The 18,751-nt window shown below is 54.7% G+C and overlaps 1 protein-coding gene across 2 annotated transcripts in view; it reads left to right on the top strand.

The window, feature by feature from the left end:
- The window catches only part of PPP6R2 (protein phosphatase 6 regulatory subunit 2), a 56,053-nt gene that overhangs the window by 18,870 nt on the left and 18,432 nt on the right, over positions 1-18,751 (top strand). For both annotated transcript variants that reach the window (XM_083860078.1, XM_083860079.1), the window contains exons 2-8: positions 2,411-2,544; positions 8,455-8,700; positions 12,109-12,295; positions 13,114-13,251; positions 14,643-14,708; positions 15,562-15,674; positions 17,611-17,724. In XM_083860078.1, the coding sequence (XP_083716204.1) occupies positions 8,474-8,700; positions 12,109-12,295; positions 13,114-13,251; positions 14,643-14,708; positions 15,562-15,674; positions 17,611-17,724 (845 nt within the window). In that variant the 5' untranslated portion in view covers positions 2,411-2,544; positions 8,455-8,473. The remainder of the gene's footprint in view (positions 1-2,410; positions 2,545-8,454; positions 8,701-12,108; positions 12,296-13,113; positions 13,252-14,642; positions 14,709-15,561; positions 15,675-17,610; positions 17,725-18,751) is intronic.

Raw genomic sequence — 18,751 nt, 5'->3', positions numbered from 1 at the left:
ACTTTGATTTCACTGTGCTTGGAGCTGAACCATGTCCCTGGAAACTCTGGCCCCATCCCTGGCAGTGCCCAAGGGAGGCTGGACACTGGGGCTGGGCTGGGGACAGTGGGAGGTGTCCCTGCCATGGCAGGGGTGGCCCTGGAGGGGCTTTGAGGTCCTTCTCACTCAAACCATTCCAGGATTCCCTGATTTATACAGAATGGATTTTCACTCCTGATTGATATTTTTAATTTTTTTGTATTTTTGGTACGGTGCCTTTCCAATGCCAGCCACAGCTCTTTGTGTGTGTTTGGGATATTTGGGAGCAGCTGCAGATCAGCACCTCTTGAACCCCTTTGGGTTGTGCTCCCACTGAACTTGGGGTGAGTCATTTGGGTGTTTGGCCAACGCTCCTTCCCGAAGGAGAGACAGCTCCCTTCCTGCTGCCGCCCTGGTCCTGACACCTGGAGGGTCTGGCTGCTGTGGGAATGAGTGTTGGCAGTGATGTGTGGTGGCAGCAGTGCTGGCTGTGGTGACACAGCAGTGACAGCAGTGCTGGCTGTGGTGACACAGCAGTGACAGCAGTGCTGGCTGTGGTGACACAGCAGTGACATGGGATGGTGGCAGGGAGTGCTGGCTGCGGTGACACAGCAGTGACAGCAGTGCTGGCTGTGGTGACACAGCAGTGACAGCAGTGCTGGCTGTGGTGACACAGCAGTGACACAGCAGTGACAGCAGTGCTGGCTGTGGTGACACGGCAGTGACAGCAGTGCTGGCTGTGGTGACACAGCAGTGACACGGCAGTGACAGCAGTGCTGGCTGTGGTGACACGGCAGTGACAGCAGTGCTGGCTGTGGTGACATGGCAGTGACACAGGGGGTGGTGGCAGCAGTGCTGGCTGTGGTGACACAGCAGTGACACAGCAGTGACAGCAGTGCTGGCTGTGGTGACACGGCAGTGACAGCAGTGCTGGCTGTGGTGACACAGCAGTGACACGGCAGTGACAGCAGTGCTGGCTGTGGTGACACGGCAGTGACAGCAGTGCTGGCTGTGGTGACATGGCAGTGACACAGGGGGTGGTGGCAGCAGTGCTGGCTGTGGTGACACAGCAGTGACACAGGGGGTGGTGGCAGCAGTGCTGGCTGTGGTGACACAGCAGTGGCAGCAGTGCTGGCTGTGGTGACACAGCAGTGACAGCAGTGCTGGCTGTGGTGACACAGCAGTGACACAGCAGTGACAGCAGTGCTGGCTGTGGTGACACGGCAGTGACAGCAGTGCTGGCTGTGGTGACACAGCAGTGACACGGCAGTGACAGCAGTGCTGGCTGTGGTGACACGGCAGTGACAGCAGTGCTGGCTGTGGTGACATGGCAGTGACACAGGGGGTGGTGGCAGCAGTGCTGGCTGTGGTGACACAGCAGTGACACAGGGGGTGGTGGCAGCAGTGCTGGCTGTGGTGACACAGCAGTGGCAGCAGTGCTGGCTGTGGTGACACAGCAGTGACATGGGATGGTGGCAGCAGTGCTGGCTGTGGTGACACAGCAGTGACACAGGGGGTGGTGGCAGCAGTGCTGGCTGTGGTGACACAGCAGTGGCAGCAGTGCTGGCTGTGGTGACACAGCAGTGACATGGGATGGTGGCAGCAGTGCTGGCTGTGGTGACACAGCAGTGACACAGGGGGTGGTGGCAGCAGTGCTGGCTGTGGTGACACAGCAGTGGCAGCAGTGCTGGCTGTGGTGACACAGCAGTGACATGGGATGGTGGCAGGGAATGCTGGCTGTGCTGACACAGCAGTGGCAGCAGTGCTGGCTGTGGTGACACGGCAGTGACATGGGATGGTGGCAGCAGTGCTGGCTGTGGTGACACAGAGTGACAGGGTGTGAAGAAGCTGAAATCTGATCTTACACTCCTTTGGTTATCTCCTCCTTTCACCCAAACCCCAGACTACTCCCCTGTTTTTTCTTACTAAGATGTTGTACCTCCAGTTAAGTATTCACTGACTGGAGGATTATTTTCACGTTAAATTGGATTTCCATTTGCTGCAGGGACCTCGTGCTGGTTGGTCTCAGTTTGGGTGTACCCACAGCACACCAGCAATTCCTGGATTTCAGGAGAGTGGTTAAAGCCCAGCTCTGGAGTTGTGGGGGAGCTCCTGGGCTGATCCAGCTTTGGCCTTTTCCTTTTGATCCCCTTCCACCATCCCTGGTTGTCTGAGCCTCATCCAGCCTGGCCTTGAGCACCTCTAGGGCAGTTCACACCTCCCCAGTGCTGCAGGAGGGGGAACTGGGAGAACTGGGAGGGTCCTGTGGTGATGGTGTTCTGCCAGTTCTTTGTGCTGAAAGGTTCTGTAGAAGTTCATTCAGGGATAAAAATAAAAACCTTTGACCCTCAGGTGCCTTTGGTGATTGGTAACTTTTTAAAATCTTTTCCAGGATTGGGAGCTTGCAAAGAAATTCACACTGGATGAAAACCCATTTCCTGAAGCTGGGTCTATTCCACAAACTGTAACCCAAATGTTTCTCTGTCCGTGGAGGAGATTTCACGTTTGAAGAAACTTCTACTGAAGGTAGGAACATCTCCCTGTCCCTTTGTCTTGGGATGGTTTGGGTGGGAAGGGAGCCCAGAGCCCCTCCAGGGCCACCCCTGCCATGGCAGGGACACCTCCCACTGTCCCCAGCCCAGCCCCAGTGTCCAGCCTGGCCTTGGCCACTGCCAGGGATCCAGGGGCAGCCACAGCTGCTCTGCCAATTCCAGCCCAGGCAGGAATTCCCAGTTCCCAATCTCCCATCCAGCCCTGCCCTGTGGCAGTGGGAAGCCATTCCCTGTGTCCTGTCCCTGTCCCCAGTCCCTCTGCAGCTCTCCTGGAGCCCCTTTGGGCCCTGGAATGTGCTGGAAGCTCTCCCTGGACCCTTCTCCTCTCCAGGGGAGCATTCCCAGCTCTCCCAGCCTGGATCCCTGGGGGCTGAGGGGCTCCAGCCCTGGAGCAGCTCCGGGGCCTCCTCTGGACTCTCCAGCAGCTCCAGGTGCTGCTGCTGCGTCCCCAGGGCTGGGGCAGCTCTGCAGGTGGGGCCTCACCTGGGCACAGGGACAGGGTCCCCCCTGGGGGCTCAGCCCAGCACTGGGGGATTTCTGTCCAGGGCCTGTGAAGTTCCTCATTAAGGGACAAATTAATTCCCAGTAAAGAGGGTGAGCTCTGTGATACTGGGGCTCAGTTCTTGTGGCTCCTGGGGTTAATCCTGATATTTAATCCCTGGAGTCATATGAGAGGGGACTGTGGTGTCCCAGGGATGTTCCTGGGGATGGAATCCCCACTGAGGAGCTCAGTCCCTGTGTCCCTGTGCCACCCTTGGGCCTGGGCTGGCTTTGTCCCCATGGAGAGGGAGCTCAGGCCTTGGGACTGCCCAGGGAGGTTTGGAGTGCCCAGTGCCCATCCCTGGAGGTGCCCAGGGAATTCCTGGAGGTGGCACTGAGTGCTCTGGGCTGGGGACAGGGTGGGGCTGGGGCACAGCTGGGACTGGATGGGCTGGGAGGGCTTTTCCAGCCCCAGGGATTTTGGGATTCACGGTGTGCTGGTCAGGATCATCCCTAAAACCAGGCTCAACTGGGAAGTGCCACTCAGAACCTGAGCTCAGGTCCATAATCTGGGAAGAGCCTGGAACTCCTGCTTGTTTCCCTGTTCTCCTGGCACTGCTGTGGGTGTTACAGGGAATTCCCTGTGGAAGTGCCACTCCTTGTGGGGCAGGGAAAGGGAACAGGCCGGGATCTCTCACTGGAATCCCCCAGGGCAGGAATGGGAACCATCCAGCCGAGCAGCTCAGGGCACACAGGAGGAGCTGCCCTTTCCTGCAGCTGGAATTCCACTGGGGATTCACTGCCCTGGGATTCCCTGCAGGTGTGGGAGCAGTGGGAGCAGTGCCAGCACTGGAGTGGCCGACTCAGGCATTTTCCTGTCGGGAATTGATTTGGGAAAAGCCTCCCTAATGCTCCAAAGGGAGAGATTTTATGTAAAACAGGTTCTCCCATGGGAATAGGTGATGAGTTAAAGATGCACAGATTAGAAAGGTTTGGTGGGATATTGGGAAAGAATTCCTGCTGGGAGGGTGGTGGGGGCTGGGATGGAATTCCCAGAGCAGCTGTGGCTGCCCCTGGATCCCTGGAAATGTCCAAGCCAGGCTGGATGGAGCCTGGAGCACCCTGGTCCTTGTGGCAGCTTTGGTAGGCTCAGCCTAATTATTTTTATGTCCTAAGCAGGTTCCCTGCTGTTCCTCTTCCTTCTGGGATCACTCCCAAATCCACTGGCCCTGGTTTGGGATCTGCCTGTGCCTTTTCCTATTTCTGATTTGTGTTCATTCATTTCTAATCTTTCATCCTGCTGCTGAGTCACCAAAGGGAGAGAGTTCTGCTCTGAGGATGTTTGGGAATTCCCTGCTCAGCCCTTCAGTGGGAATTCAGCTGAGCCATTGACCAGCCTGGCCTCGTCCATCTGTGTTTTCCGGGTGGATTTTCCAGTGGTGGGGCAGTTTGCTGAAAAAGCTGATTTGGGGCTTCACGTTCAGCAGCTTCAGTAAAGTGAAGTTTTATTCCCTGTTACTGGATAACTGGGATTAAAGGTGGAGACCTCTTGGATGGAGGTGTGATCCTGGTGTGCTCCAGACTTCTTCCCATACTGGAACTGGAGGGAATTTTGGGGTTTTTTTGTTGATTTGTGTAGCAAAACTTAAAATTATTGGTTCTTATGGAGGAAATAGGGGAGATTTTGTATTAAAACTTGGCAAAAAAAAAAAAAAAAAGAATAAGCTTGAAATTCCCATCAGGAATCTGTGTCTGTCCAGGCTAAAATCCACCCTGGATGAAACTGGGACCTGTTCAGCTGGGCCAGAGCTGCTGGAGTTGGGGCTGCCTTTGGGATTTTGTACTGGATGTTACTGGGATGGCAGGAGGATCCTGAAACTCTGTGGGAATTTCCTTCCCTCGGCACTTCCATGTGCTCCCACCTAGTGAAAACATTCAGTGTTTTATTTTAGCAGGAATGGTCTTAAATGGGCCTAAAAACTCAGTAAATCCTGGGAATTCTGTCCAGTTCCCAGGAGGAGTTCCCTGGGGGTTCCTGCCCCTCTGTGTTCACTTTTCCTGGCCTTGGGGTGCAGAGAGCATTTCGGAAAGGTTGGAAAACGCTGTGGGTGTTCTGTGTGTGCCTGTGTTTGCTGAGGCTCAGGGCAGCCCTTGGTGACACAGAACTGACTGGGAACAGCCCTGGGGGAAATCACAGCAATCCAGCCTGGCTACCCCTGGAGCTGTGGGATCAGGGGCTGGGAAAGGCTCTGGGAGCAGGGAGTCACCTGGACTGACCCTGTCACTGTCACCACCCCAGGTCCCTTTGGGGTCACCTGGAGTGACCCTGTCACTGTCCCCACCCCGGGTCCCTTTGGGGTCACTGGGACTGACCCTGTCACTGTCACCACCCCGGGTCCCTTTGGGGTCACCTGGAGTGACCCTGTCACTGTCCCCACCCCGGGTCCCTTTGGGGTCACTGGGACTGACCCTGTCCCTGTCACCACCCCGGGTCCCTTTGGGGTCACCTGGAGTGACCCTGTCACTGTCACCACCCCGGGTCCCTTTGGGGTCACTGGGACTGACCCTGTCACTGTCACCACCCCGGGTCCCTTTGGGGTCACTGGGACTGACCTGTCACTGTCACCACCCCGGGTCCCTTTGGGGTCACCTGGAGTGACCCTGTCACTGTCACCAGCCCGGGTCCCTTGGGATGTGCTGAAGGAGCCATTCCCTGGGACTGCCGGCAGGAGGAGGCTGGGAGATCATCCCTGAAAAATAAATAATTAAAGGATAAATTCCTCACTGGAATTCCCAGCCAGGAACTCCTCGGGCTCAGAACACTTTGTGTAAAACATTGATTTTGTCCTTTATGCAAATGAACAGCTCTGGGGCAGGTGCTGTCCAGGACATGGCTCTGGGAAGGGTGGAAAATGAAATGAAATAAAATTAAATTTTAAAAAATACCATACAGAATACCATACAAAATACCATATACAATACCATACAAAATACCATATACAATACCATACAAAATACCATATAAAATAACAAATAAAATAAAATAAGCCCCCTCCTCCCAGCTCCTGAGCAGATGGAGAAGGAGGCAAAGAACTGAACAGAACAGAGGTGGCAAAAGGAGCCCTTTGTTTGGGGTCTTTAGCAGCAAGTGCATTACTTGTTGGAACTTCCTATAAGCCCAGCTGGAATTTGGTTGGCAGGGAATTGAATATTCCCAGCCCTGAGGAGGCAGGGTTTGTTAGTCTTGGAACAGGGAGGTTAAATCTCCCCTGCATTGTCCCAAACAATTCAAACACCCCAATGCTGCTTTTTATCATTAACAGGAATTAATTTATGGGTTGGAAACTGGTGCTGCTGTGGTGGGACAGGGGGGCTTTAATCCAGATGGGGCCCAAAGACATTTACAGAAATCACCTTCCCTGGTGGCCTCAGGAGGGAGGGCAGGGCTGGGTGGGAGATTGGGAACTGGGAATTCCTGCCTGGGCTGGAATTGGCAGAGCAGCTGTGGCTGCCCCTGGATCCCTGGCAGTGGCCAAGGCCAGGCTGGACACTGGGGCTGGGCTGGGGACAGTGGGAGGTGTCCCTGCCATGGCAGGGGTGGCCCTGGGGGGGCTCTGGGCTCCCTTCCCACCCAAACCATCCCAGGATTCCCTGATGTTTTGGTGCCCACCCGAGGATCTCTAATTGCTGTTGTTAATGAGCTGCCCCACGGCCTGGTGCACACAGGGGTTGCCGTGGGGCTCTCCTTGGCTGCAGCCTCTCCCCTCCCTCCCAGCCCTGCAGCTCCTGCAGAGCCCTGGTGGCAAAAACAGGGCTTGGGGTGGTACTGGGATATCCCTGGGTTTGGAAATGCTCCATGGAATGAATCACAGCAACCCCACAGCAGGGACTGACACAGAGCTGCTCTCCTGAGCCCTCGTGGGTTTTGATCTCATCGGATATTCCAGAAATAAAATCAGCAGCTGGGAAAAGCTTTGAGTGTCCACCTGACAAAGGGAAAACAGCTCTGCTTTACTGCTGGCAAAAGTGACCTAAATTAAAGTACTGAGGTGGGAGAAGTGACAGATCCCATGGAATCAGGGAATCCTGGGATGGTTTGAGTGGGAAGGGACCCCAGAGCCCCCCCAGGGCCATGGCAGGGACACCTCCCACTGTCCCCAGCCCAGCCCCAGTGTCCAGCCTGGCCTTGGCCACTGCCAGGGATCCAGGGGCAGCCACAGCTGCTCTGGGAACTCCAGCCCAGCCCCTCTCCACTCTCCCAGGGAAGGTCAGGCAGCTTTTCCTAGAGATGTTTAACAAGTTCAGGAAAGCTGTGGAATTGCCAGGATTACAATGGTTGTCAGTTTGGAAGGTGAGAATTCCATGTGGATTCCACACCAATGGAGGGGTTATTTCTGCATTTGGGTTGACTGAGCCCCCAAACCTCCTTCACTGAAGGCCTTTGGTGCCAGATTTTCCCTCGGTGAATTTATAACCAAGCAGAGATGGTTAAAAATACCCAAAGAACAGTTTGTGAGGAACACACCGAGCCCAGCAGTGCTGTCACTGCAGTGTCACGTAGGTTGAACATTCAGATGGCTGCTCCCAGCTCCGAAATTCACTGCTGAAATCCCAGAATCCCCAAATCCCTGAGGCTGGAAAAGCCCTCCCAGCCCATCCAGTCCCAGCTGTGCCCCATCCCCACCCTGTCCCCAGCCCAGAGCACTCAGTGCCACCTCCAGGAATTCCCTGGACTCCTCCAGGGATGGGCACCCAAACCTCCCTGGGCACTTCCAAGGCCTGAGCCCCCTTTCCATGGGGAAATTCCTGCTGATGGCCACCCTGAGCCTCCCCAAGGCTGTTCCCTCTCCTCCTGTCCCTGTTCCCTGGGAGCAGATCCCAAATCCCCCCTGGCTGTGCCCTCCTGGCAGGGACTTGTGCAGAGCCACAAGGTCCCCCCTGAGCCTCCTTTTCTCCAGGCTCAGCCCCTTCCCAGCTCCCTCAGCCCCTCCTGGGGCTCCAGACCCTTCCCCAGCTCCCTCAGCCCCTCCTGGGGCTCCAGACCCTTCCCCAGCTCCCTCAGCCCCTCCTGGGGCTCCAGACCCTTCCCCAGCTCCATTCCCTTCCCTGGACAGTCTCCAGCCCCTCCAGGGCTCTCCAGAGCTGCAGCTTCAGGTTGGATTTTAGGAAATTCCTTCCGCAGGAGGGTTGGAAAGCACTGGAAGGGGCTGCTGAGGGTAGGGGTGGAGTCCCCTATCTCTGGAATAGTTCAAGCACTGAATGGACGTGGCCCTTGAGGACACAGAGAGGTTGTGGATGGGGTTGGTGGTGGGGCTGGGTGATCTCAGAGCTCCCTCTGCCCTCAGTGATCCCCTGAGGGTCCCAGGTGGGAGCAGAGCAGTAACCAGCCCTTTCCCCACCACAGGCAGCCACGTCCCATCACCATGTTCTGGAAGTTTGATCTGAACACGACGTCACACGTGGACAAGCTGCTGGACAAGGAGGATGTGAGCCTGGAGGAGCTGATGGACGAGGATGACGTCCTGCAGGAATGCAAGGCCCAGAACCGGCGCCTGCTGGACTTCCTGTGCCAGCAGCACTGCATGGAGCAGCTGGTCACCCTCATCACCCACGAGCCCCCCGTGGACATGGACGAGAAGGTCCGATTCAAGTAGGTATTGGCTCCCTGCTCCCCAGGACACCCCAGCTGGGGCTGGAAACGGAGATTCCTCCTGCTTCTGTCCCCACTGCCAGGGGTGGCACCTCCTGGGGGCGAGGGAGGCTTTGGGTGCTGGGGGTGTTTCAGCATTTTGGGTGTTTTGCAGGGAATTGTCAGCATTTGTTGGTTTTTTTGATGGTTTAACATGGAGTTGGTCTCCAAAAAGAAATTCCTATTTCAAATAATGTTTCCAAAAAAAAAAGACAGCTCAAGTAATGTGTCAAATGATCAGATCTCAAATAATGTCCCCCCAAAAAATCCAACCTCAAATAATGTTCCCAAAAAAATCCAATCTCAATTAATATCCCCCCCCCAAAAAAATCCAATCTCAAATAATGTCCCCCCCAAAAAAAATCATATCTCAAATAATGTCTCCAAAAAAACACACCTCAAGTAATGTCTCAAATGATCAAATCTCAAATAATGTCCCCCCAAAAAAATCGTATCTCAAATAATGTCCCCAAAAAAATAATCCTATCTCAAATAATGTCCCCCAAAAATGCATAGCTCAAGTAACGTCTCAAATGATCAGATCTCAAATAATGTCCCCTCCAAAAAATCCTATCTCTAATAATGTCCCCAAAAAATCTTATCTCAAATAATGTCCCCCCCCCAAAAATCATATCTCAAATAATGTCTCCAAAAAAACACAGCTCAAGTAATGTCTCAAGTGATCAGATCTCAAATAATGTCCCCCAAAAAATCCTATCTCAAATAATGTCCCCAAAAAATTTATCTTGCTGTTCCCTCAAAATCCAAAGCCCCTTGAGTAAGTTTTTATAGGAAAGGGAAGCACAAGAGGTAGAAATCTCTGAACTCAATGGGTTTCCAATCCCACAGAACAAAGTGAGCTGGAAAATGAATAAAATCTGGGATATTTTCAGTGTGCTGCACGTCCCAGATCCTGCTGATTTCAGGGATCACAACTCCCTGCCTCTGCTCAGACCACACTGAGCTCTTCACAGGGGTTTGCTTCTCACCAAAGTTGTGTTTATGTGTTTTTAACCCAATGTATACTCAAAAATATTGACATTTGGGTTTGGGGAGTTTGTTTGCCTTTGTGAAGTTTATATAAAAATAAAAGGCTGCTCTGACTATAAATAAATAAAACTGGGCAGGTTTTTTCTGGTGGGAATGGATCAGGACTGGGGTTGGTGTTGGTGGAAAGGCACAGAAATGCCACGTTCAGGTTTGGTTTGGGATGAGAGTTGGCAACAGTGTGAGGTGGCTGTTCCCAGGTGAGTGAATACCTGGGAATGTGTGGGGTAAAAACTTGGAGTATCCTGGGGCTGCTGTACAAGATCCTGCTCTGAAAGGTGGATTTGGGACCAGCAGCAGAAGGAGACAGCAGCAGAAGGACCTGGAGCAGGTCCAGAGGAGGAGCTGCCCCCAGGGCTGGAGCTGCTCTGGATCCAGGCTGGGAGAGCTGGGAATGCTCCCCTGGAGAGGAGAAGGGTCCAGGGAGAGCTTCCAGCACATTCCAGGGCCCAAAGGGGCTCCAGGAGAGCTGCAGAGGGACTGGGGACAGGGACAGGACACAGCGAATGGCTTCCCACTGCCACAGGGCAGGGCTGGATGGGAGATTGGGAACTGGGAATTCCTGTCTGGGCTGGAATTGGCAGAGCAGCTGTGGCTGCCCCTGGATCCCTGGCAGTGGCCAAGGCCAGGCTGGACCCTGGGGCTGGGCTGGGGACAGTGGGAGGTGTCCCTGCCATGGCAGGGGTGGCCCTGGAGGGGCTCTGGGGTCCCTTCCCACCCAAACCATCCCAGGATTCCCTGATTGTAACCAGAGAGGTGAAGAATGAGGGAATGGGGGGACAAGGACAGAGGTTTCAAGAAGGAAATTCCCCCTGGGACACCGAGTGTTCATGGAACATTTTCTTGGCAGCACTTGGAACTCCCAGGCAGGGCAGGCCCAGAGGCATCTCCAGAGCCTGGAGAGGGGAAGGAGGGTTTGAGCTTGGTAGAAACCAGGGGAGCTTTTGGGATAAATAAAGTCTGAGGAGGAAGAATGGGCTCTGTGTAAATCCAGTTGGAATTCCACTTTTGGCTCTTTAGGAAAAGTTACGAAAGTTTGTGAAGTGGAACAGGGAGAAACTCGATAGCTTTAGAGGGATCTGGGGCTCAGGGTGTGTGAGAAGGGATCACATAAAGTTTTTATCCCTGGAACAGTGAGATGGAAGTTCATAAAGTTCACAGGGGAAACTGCAAAGAGGAAAAGTCCCCAGTAAATCCCCATCCAAGCAGAACTTGTGGTATTAAACACCTGAAAGAAGGCTGGAGCAGGAAAGGAGAGTGTGAATCTTGGATCTGCCAATGAACTGCTGAGCCCAGGGGTGAGGGAAGCTCAGCTCCCAGGGCCTGTGGGGACAGAGGGAGTTGGGGTGAGGTGAGTTCCCTGCAGCCTGGAAACCTCCAGGCCTGGGATGTGGTGCCAGAATGGGAATGGTGAGGGGTTGGATCAGACCTGGAGCTGTGAGAGCTGCAGGAGCAGAACCTGCTGGGACAGGGGGAGCTCCCATTTCTCCCCTGTCCATGGGATGTGTATCCCAGGGAGGCTCCACACGCAGATCTTGAGGAATTGTGGATGCCTTTTGCATGGGAGGAGCCAGGAAAAGGAGAAATGGGTCTCTTTGATGTCCCTTGGGGGCTGTAAAGGATGGAAGGTCCCTCTGGCTTAGTGACAGTGACATCCTCAGCCTCAGCACCTTGGGCAGCGCCAAGCCTGGAACAGCAGCAGTGGGGCCTGAGGGGCTTTTGGAACCTTCAGGGCTGGAGCTGCAGGAGCAGGAGGAGGAATGGGAAGGGGATGGTGCAGGGAAAGGGTCAAAGCTCCCAGCTGGCCTGGACGTGTTACAGTGGTTTGTTTGGAGTGCAGAGCTTGGGAAAGATCCTGGTGTAGAAACCTGGTCTAGTCACAAATCAGGAATAAGCCATTGTGGGAACAGTGTCCTCACCAGAGGGAATCAGTCATGGAATGGTTTGGGTGGGAAGGGACCCCAAAGCTCCCCCCCCAGGGCCACCCCTGCCATGGCAGGGACACCTCCCACTGTCCCCAGCCCAGCCCCAGTGTCCAGCCTGGCCTTGGCCACTCCAGGGATCCAGGGGCAGCCACAGCTGTGCCAGTGTGATCATCACCACAGTGACGCCAGTTTAGGGGCATCTGTGGATTTCACTCACAGGTTTTACATCTCCAGTATTTCTTACTAGGCAATCATATTCGCAAGCCCTTCCTGTCCCATCTTTCCCAACATTCCAGGGGCTGCCCACCCTGCCAGGCAGGAATTCCCTCCCCTGCTGAGCCCTTTGCAGGGGGCAGGTCCCAGAGTTTCCATCTCACCTGTGGGTGTGTCCCTGCAGGTACCCCAACACGGCCTGCGAGCTGCTCACCTCGGACGTGCCGCAGATCAACGACAAACTGGGTGGGGACGAGACCCTGCTCAACATCCTCTACGACTTCCTGGACCACGAGCCCCCCCTGAACCCCCTCCTCGCCAGCTTCTTCAGCAAGACCATCGGGAACCTCATTGCACGGAAAACAGAACAGGTAGGGCTGGGGTCTGTGCCTGCCCGGGGAGGTCCCTGGCACTGCTGTTGTTCCTGGGGGTGGGTTTAAGACCAGAGGTGAAATGGAGTCTCTGGAAAGTTCTCGGGATTCTTCAGTGCAGGGAGATGGCGTGGACAGACTCTTCTCAGAGTTTTGGGTTGGGATCTCCCACAGCTAAAGCCTCACTTTTCATAGCAAAGCATTTTGGGGATCATCAGAGTCATCCCAATCTATAAACCAGCCCTCAGGCTCATCCTTATGGAAGGGCTGAACAGGGATTCAGGAATGCTCACATCCCAGTAAAAACTGGGGTTTTAAGTGCTGCCTGGTAGGGAGCTTGAGAGGAAAGGAAAATTCTCCAGCTCCATTTATTTCCACGGCCTTGGCTTTCTCCGTGGCACAGAGGGGGGAAAAGTTGGCTGAAAAGATCTGATTTGGTGTTGCCTTGGAATAAAAATTATTCCCTTGTTCCCTGGAGAGTTCCCAACCCAAGGTTAGTGGTTGAGAGACACAAGGAGAAGCTCCAGGAATTGTGAGGGAGTTCTGAGGGAGTTGTAGGGGAGTTGTGAGGGAGCTGTTGAGGGAGTTGTGAGGGAGTTTTGAGGGAGTTGTAGGGGAGTTGTGAGGCAATTGTGAGGGGGCTGTTGAGGGAGTTGTGAGGGTATTGTGAGGGAATTGTGAGGGAGTTGTGGGGGAGCTGTGAGGGTGTTTTAGGGGAGTTGCGAGGGAGTTTGGAGAGAGTTGTAGGGGAGTTGTGAGGGAGCTGTGAGGGAGTTGCGTGTCCCACTGGCAGCTGATGCAGGCTCCTGTTCCCACAGGTGATCTCATTTTTGAGGAAAAAGGACAAGTTCCTGAGCTTGGTGCTAAAGCACATCGACACCTCTGCCATGATGGACCTGCTGCTGCGCCTCATCAGCTGCGTGGAGCCCACGGCGCTGCGCCAGGACGTGCTCAACGTGAGGGCCTCCCCTGCCAGCCCCTGTCCTGCCCTGCCAGCCCCTGCCCTGCCTGCCCGGGGACACACGGGCTCTGTGGGGGTGTTATCCCAGCAGCAGATCCACCCTCAGGGCTGGAGTCGCTCCCTGGGGTCCCTCAGCCCCGTTGCGGCTCCAGAGCAGCAGCCTGGGTCACTCCTGGCACCAAAGGGGTTCTCACTCATTTTTCCATGGAGCAACTTCTCTTTAGCCCAGCTAAAGAGAGAAGGGAATCTGTGTTCTTCCCAGTGTTCAGAAATTCAGACATTGATTGCGACAATAATTAGTGTAATTCCTTACCATGCTTAAGGAATCATAGAAACAAGGAATCCTGGGATGGTTTGGGTTAGAGAGGAGCTCAGAGCCCCCCCAGGGCCACCCCTGCCATGGCAGGGACACCTCCCACTGTCCCCAGCCCAGCCCCAGTGTCCAGCCTGGCCTTGGCCACTCCAGGGATCCAGGGGCAGCCACAGCTGCTCTGCCAATTCCAGCCCAGACAGGAATTCCCAGTTCCCAATCTCCCATCCAGCCCTGCCCTGTGGCAGTGGGAAGCCATTCCCTGTGTCCTGTCCCTGTCCCCAGTCCCTCTGCAGCTCTCCTGGAGCCCCTTTGGGCCCTGCCAGGGGCTCTGAGCTCTCCCTGGAGCATTTTCCTCTCCAGGTGAACATTCCCAGCTCTCTCAGCCTGGATCCCTGGGGGCTGAGGGGCTCCAGACCCATCCCTGGAAATGTTTTTTCTTGTAATGGCAGTTTGCTCATTTCTCAGGCATAGAATGCTGAGTTTGGGCATGGTTGGGATGAGTTTGCAGGATGTCACACATCCAGCAGTTTTCCTGGAACAGGGGTGGGATGTGAAGGGAAATGGGGAATGAGGGGCTGAGCCTGCAGGTGGGGCTGGGAGGGAGGAGTGGAAGGGAACCTTTGGAGAGGACATTCCTGGTTTGCCTGGGTTGGTAGGGGAGATAGGGAATGGTTTGCATGGAGAGCAGGAAGTTGTGCAGCAAGGTGAAGGTACAGCGACAGCTGTTCCAGCACCTGGCAGGAGAAGGAATTGCTGAGTGTGAGCTGCAGGACGAGCAGGAGCTGCTGGGAGAACATGATGGGTTCTGTCCCTGCTGCTCAGATGGGGCTGTTTGTCCCTGGAGCATTCCGTGTTACCCACAGGGCTCTGTGTTAGTTCCATGGCAGGATGCAAATCCAAATCCATCCCCATCCATGCTGATGCAAATCCAAATCCATCCCTGTCCCTGCCTCAGGGATGGGATTAGGAGAGGGGAGGAAGAGTTTCCCCTTCCTGCAGAGCTTCCCAGAGCTCCTCTTGTTCTGAGTTCCAGCATCCAACGAGGATTTTCTGTCCTGCTCTTTTCCCTGCAGTGGCTGAATGAAGCCAGGATTATCCAGAGACTCGTGGAGCTGATCCATTCGAGCCAGGACGAGGATGTGAGTGGCACCAGGGCTGGGGGTTTGTGCTGCTGGGTCCTGCAGGATCCTGGAGATTTCCATTTTCCTTGTCCCAGTGACCTGTGGAGGAGCCACTGGGGATGGCCTTGGGATGTCCCATCCTGTGCTCAGCACTAAGTGTGGGGGTTTGGGGTGGTTTCATCTCCTTTTGACTTATTTACTCCCAATTTCTTGGTTCTGCTGCCTCAATTCATCTCAAACCTACAGGCAGTGAGGACTCCCTGGGATTAGGGAGGAATCTGCTGTTCCTGGAAGATCCTTTCAAATCAGCCACTTCATGCCATTTTCAAATCTTTTTAGCCCTGAGTAGGAATTCAGTTGTAAAATCCAGAAAATGCATTTCTCTGAGCCCAGTTCCCTCAGCTCATCCCAGGCAAACTTCCCTCTGTGAGAGGAGAACTGGGAACATCCCCATGGATTTGTGTTGGAGCAGATGCTGAGGCACAGCAGCTCCAGAGAGGCTTTGACTGATGGGCAGAACCAGAGGATGAATTCCTCAAACAGCCCTGGAAAGCCTTTTAAACCCCAGGAATTCGGTGGTGAAGGGTTTTCCCCAGCAGGAGAGCTGAGCAGTGGGAGGAAGGATGGAATGTTTGTGTTGCCAATGTGCAGGTGAGCACCAGGATTGAGGGGAGAAAAAGGAATCCTCATCCCTGAGCTCCTGAACTGCTCTTGATGGTCTCGTGTGGGCCAGTCTCCTTTGAGTGCAAAGCCTGTGGATGCTGCTGCTTCCAGGAGTGTCCAGCCCTGAGTAACTGCAGGGGAGCAGGAATGGGACTGATCCCAGCCTGGCCAGGCCTGGCTCTGACACATCTCCTGTCCCTGTCCCCAGAGGCAATCCAACGCTTCCCAGACCCTGTGTGACATCATCAGGCTGAGCAGAGACCAGAGCACTCAGCTCCAGGATGTCCCAGAGCCAGATCCACTTCTCACAGCACTGGAATCGTGAGTACTGGGGGCACTGGGGGCACTGGGAGGGCTCCTGGGTCACTCTGCAGGGAGCAGACAGAGCAGGGATGTTCCTGTGGAGCTGCAGCAGCACTGAATGGGATCTGGGGATTTTGGGGTTTGGGGCTCTGTCCAGAGGCAGGAGAGGGGGTCAGGGAGCCCAAAGGTCCCAGCCTGATCCACGATGAGGGAAAACCCAAAGAATTTCAGCCTGGAGAAGGGAGAGTTGTTGGGGACCTCACAGCAGCTTCAGGGTCTGAAGGGATCTCAAAGGAAGCCAAAGGGGATTGTTAATCCAGAACTGGAGTGCCAGGACAAGAGGAATGACAGGAATGACAGGGCAGGGCTGGGTGGGAGATTGGGAATTGGGAATTCCTGTCTGGGCTGGAATTGGCAGAGCAGCTGTGGCTGCCCCTGGATCCCTGGCAGTGGCCAAGGCCAGGCTGGACACTGGGGCTGGGCTGGGGACAGTGGGAGGTGTCCCTGCCATGGCCCTGGAGGGGCTTTGGGGTCCCTTCCCCACACCCGGCCCATTCCCTGACTCCCTGATTTCCCAGATAACGTTCACTGTGTACCAGAAATGTTGATTTTCCCAGTTCTGCTCCATTCCTGCTGTTGTTCCTTTGCTCTTTGCAATGAACATTCAATTATTTATGTGCTGTGTTTTCTGCTTCTTATCGTTGCTTCAAACCTAAAAACTCTGGGAGATTCTCCAGGAGACTGGAACTAAAAAAGGCTCTTTTAGGCCTGGAGGCAACATTTCATCAGGAAAGGGCTGGGAGGAGCCGTGGAAGGGACTGGGGCTCCCAGTTCCCCTGAGATATTTCTGTCCACCCAGAGCTCTGAATTTAGGTGGCCTTGGGGATCTTTGCTCCTGATCCAGGGCTGTCAGTTCCTCCATGTCTGTGGGATAATTCCTGGGACAGGAGCTACAGGTGGGAATGGGATGTGGATCATCCCAGCCCTGGGGAGCCACTGGGACCATCCTGGGCTTGTCATGGAGCTCTGCCCCTGCCAGGACCTGCTGCTCTTCCATGAATCCTTAATTTCCCTCACTGCTCCTGCAGGAGTGAGGTAGATCCATGGCCTGACAGGATCCTGTGCTAGGGAATGGCCATGGAAGATGTGGCACTTCCAGATTTTTTTGGTAATTTTAGGCTTTCTTGGTAGTTTTGGAGAGGACTGTGGGACCCTGCTCTTCCAGGAACCATCTCCAGAATTCCTGCTCAAAATAAAGGAGCATTTTGGGCAAAGAGGTTCTTCTGCTCCTCTTCTGTTTCTGCTGAAGGTCACAAAGCTCATTGCCCTTCCTGGCCAATTCTCCCAGGGACCTTTTGGGTTTTGGTTAACTTTTATCATCCCTGAGCCAGGAATGAATGATCAGTGTGAAGGAGGTGGGGTCAGGGAATGATCCAAGGTTCAGGAGCTGCTGGCTGGGTGCAGCAAAGGGAATTTGATTCATTACAGAAAACTGCTTTTCCTGCCTCTGCCTCCCCTGCTCTGCTGACAGAGGGTATTTAGATGCTCCTTATTCAAATAATGCTCCCTCATTAATTATTCAGCTGTTTTTTTACATTTTTTCATCTCATATTTTATTTATACCCAAGGAAAGGAGACTTTTTTTGCAATGTTAGGAAACAGTCAGGATTGGGCTGTGAACTCCAGGGCTGCTGGGTTTGGCTGGACGTGGGACTGGGGAAGGCAGGGAAGGGATTCCCAAGGGCTGGATTTTGGGGAGCTGTCACCGATGGACGGGACTGGGATGTGGTGGGGAATTGGAGCTGGGGATCAGGGCTGGCCTCATCCTCCTGTTCTCCCAGCCATCATTCCCTGGTGCTGGCACAGAGCAGTGGGATGTTCCCCCTGCCCTCCCTGGTTCCCAGCAGAGGCTGCAGCAGCCCCGGCCCCGTGTGAGTGTCCCCTGTGTCCCCAGGCAGGAGTGCGTGGAGCAGCTCCTCAGGAACATGTTCGATGGCGAGCAGAGCGAGACCTGCATCGTGAACGGAACCCAGGTGCTCCTGACACTGCTGGAAACGCGGCGCTCGGGGTGAGCCGGGGCCGCCGCGGGGCACTGGGATCACTGGGATCACTGGGACCGCCGCGGGGCACCGGGATCATTGGGATCACTGGGATCACCGGGACCGCCGCGGGGCACTGGGGTTACCGGGATCACCAGGATTACCGGGGTCACTGGGATTGCCAGGGTCATTGGGATTGCCAGGGTCACTGATTACCGGGGTCATGGGGTCATTGGGATCACCAGGATCACTGGGGTCATTGGGAATGCCGGTGTCACAGAGATCGCTGAAATCACCAGGGTCACCAGGATCACCGGGATTACCAGGATTACTTACTGGGACCCCTGGGGTCACTGGGATCACCAGGACCCCTGGGGTCACTGGGATCGCTGGGGTCACTGGGATTACCAGGATTTCCAGGATCACTGGGACCACTGGGGTCACCAGGGTCACTGGAATCACCACAATCACCAGGGTCACTGGGACCACCCAGGATTATCAGAATTGCCAGGATTACCAGGGTCACTGGGATTACCAGGATTGCTGGGATCACTGGGATCACCGAGTCAGCAGGATCGCCTGGGGGCTCCAGCCTGGGGGCACAAAAGAACAGGCAGTGCCAGGACACAGGGAACGGCTTCAAGCTGGAAGAGAGGAGTTCTAGATGAACTTGGGGAGGAATTCCTGCCTGGGAGGGTGGGCAGCCCCTGGCACAGGGTGCCCAGAGCAGCTGTGGCTGTCCCTGGATCCCTGGCAGTGCCCGAGATCCACGGTGCTGGGAGCACCCTGGGACAGTGGGAGGAACAAGCATTTCTTAGGTAACTCTTGCTGAGCCGTTTCCTTTGGAAGTGTTTGGGACTTTGGAACCCCAGGAAATGCTCTGGGAATGTGGTTTGCCAGCTCTGCTGGGAGGTTATTTCTGGTCAGCTCCCCCTGACCTCGGCACAGGTTTGGTTGTGTGAGCAGCACCTGGGAAATGATACCAATATTAACTAATACAGTATAATAAATAATAGAAATAATTAATATAATAGTATCAATATCATGCAGGTGTGG

This window comes from Zosterops lateralis (assembly GCF_965231275.1).
Source record: "Zosterops lateralis genome assembly, chromosome: 4".
NCBI lineage: Eukaryota > Metazoa > Chordata > Aves > Passeriformes > Zosteropidae > Zosterops > Zosterops lateralis.
Note: the sequence above shows the minus strand (reverse complement) of the source record. Positions and strands in the feature narration are given on the sequence as shown.